This window comes from Sinocyclocheilus rhinocerous, unplaced genomic scaffold (assembly GCF_001515625.1).
Source record: "Sinocyclocheilus rhinocerous isolate Xijiao unplaced genomic scaffold, SAMN03320098_v1.1 scaffold535, whole genome shotgun sequence".
Classification (NCBI taxonomy): Eukaryota; Metazoa; Chordata; class Actinopteri; order Cypriniformes; family Cyprinidae; genus Sinocyclocheilus; species Sinocyclocheilus rhinocerous.
The window spans coordinates 51,277-55,943 of NW_015646174.1; the positions used below are offsets into that span (position 1 = coordinate 51,277).

General features: G+C 35.2%; 1 protein-coding gene across 1 annotated transcript in view; it reads left to right on the top strand.

Annotated features, from left to right (window-relative positions):
• LOC107707119 (G protein-coupled receptor kinase 6-like) overlaps nt 1-3,684 on the top strand; it is a 27,595-nt gene extending 23,911 nt beyond the window's left edge. Inside the window, exons 13-15 of the mRNA XM_016511023.1 lie at nt 399-536; nt 1,881-2,015; nt 2,775-3,684. Coding sequence (XP_016366509.1) covers nt 399-536; nt 1,881-2,015; nt 2,775-2,825 — 324 coding nt within the window. The 3' untranslated portion in view covers nt 2,826-3,684. The remainder of the gene's footprint in view (nt 1-398; nt 537-1,880; nt 2,016-2,774) is intronic.
• Nucleotides 3,685-4,667: the final 983 nt, after the last annotated feature.

A 4,667-nucleotide genomic window follows, 5' to 3' on the forward strand; every position in this document is an offset into this window, starting at 1 on the left:
ATTAGGAAATCCTTGGGGGGGGGGGCTGTGCCGGGGATAAGCAAGTTTCTAATGGGGCTATAGCCCCGTCAAGCCCTCCCTAGCGCCGCCACTGTTCTTGGAGCATAGAAATTTTGAATAATGTGCCAGTCGCTCTTTCCTTTCCTTTCCTTAGTGAATGGGAAATGGAACTTTCAAGCTTCAAAAAGAAAGCAAAACTACTTGAAAGTATCATAAAAGTTGGTTTTTTTTGTGTGTGTTTGTTTGTTTGTTTTTAATGACACAACACCTTTGTGTAAAGAAAACAAAAGTCGGATCAGAGTGTGACTTGCAAATGATTTGTTCATGAATCAGACATCACTTCTCGTCTCATGAACGCACCAAGTGCGTAGCATGACATGCTTTTATGTCTGTCTCAGCCTCAGGCCATCTACTGTAAGGATGTGTTGGACATTGAACAGTTCTCCACAGTGAAAGGGGTGGAGCTAGAGCCCAAAGATGACTCCTTCTACAGCAAAGTATCCACTGGAAGCGTTCCCATCCCCTGGCAAAATGAGGTGAGGTCACTACCCAGAATAAACTCTACTCTGAACCCTGATTGATGATTTATGACCAGCATGCAATAAAAATCAAATTAACATTGACTTTGATAATGTGTACAAACAGACTTCAGTTAATGCAAATATGTGATATTTTCTCTTGACATGCATGCAGTGTTGCCATTATGAAATTGACTGGCTTGTATAGTTAGTCTGGTTTTAGGTTAACCCGACCCTGCTCTGATGTGTTTGTTACCTTTACATAAGATGCATTCTTGCAAAATAAAAGGAACAGGAGCACCTAGAAATCAGAAAGAAAAGCGACACAATGGCTGAAAGTAAAGACTACGGTCTAAATGTGTATAGCTGTTGTGGTGTTGCTTTAAAGTGGATGAATTTAAAGTCACAATGAAACTTTTCATCCATATTGTAAAGTAGATCTGAATGCGAAATTGCAGTTAATTGTGAGAATTTGATGATTGTAAGCAGACTAAATGATTCGAGAAGCCTGGCATACATCACCAGAGACAAGTCTGTTGTTTTATCAGAAGATCGAGTTATGACAATGTGATTTAAATTACAAAAAAAAAGGAAAAGGAAAAATGTGTGTGTTTGTGTATGTATGTTTGTGTGTGTGTGTGTATATATATATATATGTAATTAAACAATATATAAGTAATTAGAGATGAGTTGAAGTTACAGGTTATTGTGCATGTAATTAGTTAATAACCAATAATTTCTTGTTAGTTGCATTTCATTCATAGTTCATGACATGTTATGACCGCTTTCATCCTATAACCTTTATAATTGTTTCATAATCTTTATTTAGAAACAGTATCAAGATATTAGAATGTAAGATAAATGCATCTCTAACTTAACATTATAAATTACTTTTAATATGAATAAAGGTGACAGGGACATTGTCATTTTAATTAGAATTTGTTATTTTAATATTATTTATATACTTATAGTTTATATTTAAGTATATATTATATAAGTGTAATATAAGTATATTATTTATATACGTATAGTTTTTCTTATTTTGAATTTACTTTTATTTTTATATTTTCAGTTTTCATTTTAGTTTTTGTAATTTAGGTTTTTTTTTTAGTTTTTGTTTTTTACAAATATATCTAAATAGTTTTCATTATTTTTATTTTAGTTTTATTTAAGTTAGTAATCTAATCAGTTATTTCAAATAACAAAACTGTTAAAAAAAAATGCTAATTTAAGAGGGTTTTCAAACCTTTGTAGTTACTAAGATGGACCTTATCACAACTTGCCCCTGTAACAACAAGCCCCATTTTCCCCTATATTAGTTTGACTTTAATTCTGAGTGTGTTATTTTATTGATCCATTCAGATGATAGAGACAGAGTGCTTTAAAGAACTTAACATCTTGAATTTGGATGCCACTGTGCCCCCTGACCTGGACTGGAGAGGTCAACCCTCGCCCCCACCCAAACAGGGCTTACTGCAGAGACTCTTCGGCCGGCAGGTGAGATTTCCTCACATTCTTCTATTATTTATATGCAATGTTTTTACTCCAAGGCATTATTGTTTGTTCCATTAGTAAATGAGGTTGTCAGCATCTGGTTAAACAGCTCAGCCAAAGTGTATCTGAACCTTTTTGTGTCCTGTTTGATACTGAAATCGTATATGGCTTTGCAGGCGATTCTTGTAATTAAATAAAATATCAGTGTGCAGGTTTTCTTCACCCTCTACTTGCTGTATAATTAGTCAGGTACATGAAATGATTTGTGTAATATACTCTGATTACTAATGTATAACTTTTTAGAGCCTTTTGCCTTGCTTCTCAGTTTTACTTGGACCTCTAGGCACTCTTTTTAATTGGAATGTAAATACAAATTTGTATTACGGACAAAAAAGAATGCCTGTCATTGTGAAATGGTAGAAACATCATGAAATGGTTTGACAAATGCAATTTTTTTCCTGTGTTGAAATATTTCCTATTGAAACAGGAAGTTTGGGCTGGACATTGAAGGCTTTGTGCTTTAAAAAAATAGAAGAATTAACTTTAAATTGCTACTGTTAATGCTAGAATATGTGTTTTCTAGGAAGAGAAAGTGCACTTTCAAAAGTGTTCTTTCAAAAATCTGCTAAAAGTTTGAGTCAACTTTTATTAGCACACTAGCATGACCTGAAGCTAAGAGACAACCTACATTTTGATTTGATGAGGTTTTTAATGCTGGTGCGTCTGTGTTTGACTGTGCATCTGTCTATACTGCCCCCGCAGGACTGCTGTGGAAATTGCAGCGACAGTGAGGAGGAGCCCACACGGCTGTGAAGGCGTGGCCTGGCTGTGGCTCCTCCCCTACACCACTGAGGATCTCATTTGTTTACAGTTTTTGCACATTTGTATTTTTAAGATAGCTCTATATAAACATTTGAATGTATATTTTCACTATATAGCCATGCAGTGTATCTTATTTAAAGTCATCAAAATGAAAAGGACAGACAAAAGGGTCCCAATTTTTGTCCTTTATCATGTGTGACGTATGGAAAGGACAGATCGTTCAACACTGCTCAAGTCTCAAACCCAGTTGATCCAACCGATCCTGTACATTTCGTCAGTATGTCTTGCAGCCTCTTTGCGCTTTTTTCTTTTTTTGTTCTTGTACGATTTCACACACATGTACAGTATGCACTCTGAATATTTGTTTTAGACGTGGGGAGCAAAGGAAATTTGCTTTTGCAGATATTTTTATATTTATATTTTCGACAATCAAATGACACCATTTGTATAAAACAGTGATAAATGCGCATTAATGGAATTTTTAAAAAGCAAAAACAGGAAGTGACTATAAAACAGAGGGAAATTTTAACATCATAAATTCTCTACCAGAAGTCTCCAATATGTTTTATGTAAGGTTACTTAGCTAGAGGTACCTAGTACACCAAATAGGCGTGACTAAAGTGCATATATGTACAATAACAACTGCAGACAGTTGTACCATGTTGTAAATATGCGACACTCATCTGTAAAGTCTTCAGTGCGTCTTCCTGCTAACTCTTCTCTGGATAATTGGGAAAAACATAATGATCAGTCCTGTGTGGCCCATAAGTTACATAATGAGTAGGCTTGGGTATTGTTTGAATTTTATCGATTCCGATTCTTAACAATTCCTAGTTCCGATTCCAATAAGGTTAAAAAAAGGCAAACATTTAGATGTCAAATATATTTATTCTGTGTTTTAACAAATTATTCTGATGCAGCTGAATAACATTAGCAAAAATCAGCAGCATACAGAACATTTAGGCCTTTACGTATGGTTTTAACAAAAATACCACAGCAAAAACAACTAGACCTAATATACATTTTACACATTAAATTGTTAAAGACAGTCAGTGAAGTAAACAGTCAGTAATAAAATAGGAACAAACAAATCAATTAGCAATAGCATAAATAAATACAACTGAACAAATTTCAGGTACAGAAATTGAAATCAAAAGTTTAAAAACACTGCATAGTTTTATTTTCATAAAATATTAATTAATCCTCATTAAAGTTGTAAAAGATATTCAATGAAGATCAGCGAATGATTTTCTTTTGTTCTTTGATTAACATTAATGACAGGCAGCACATGTTTATTAGGCTGCTGTCTCTTTAACACCGAACGCACGTGGATCTAAAATACTGTTACATAAGCGTTTTCTTTTGGTTACGTTCACTTGAGACAAAAAAACGGCAAAAAAAAACTTGCTCATTCGTTGCAAACTGTGAATGAGAAATCAGTTCCGGCCCGGAAGTACCTTTTCTGCAGTGGAAATACACGGAACTGTTCGAGAACGGACACAGGTCGGGAACCCGCACCGGGACCGTTCTCTGTGCTCACGCTTCAGTGAACTACGCTACTTGGCACACAAAGCAGTGCGCAAGTTATTTCCCCTCTTGCGCTTAAATGGTTTAAAATCACATTAAAATGCGAACGCTGAAATCATTAAGCGGAATCGTAATGCACGTGTCTTACCGAATACCCGGTTCTAGGAAATTTGGAACCGGTTCTCGATACCCAACCCTATGAGTCAAGCTATGAGGCATTATTTTCCATTTACGATCTATTTCACAACATGACTGGTAATAACCTGACGTAGTAATCTATCATTCCAGCTCTGAAGACCGAAAGAC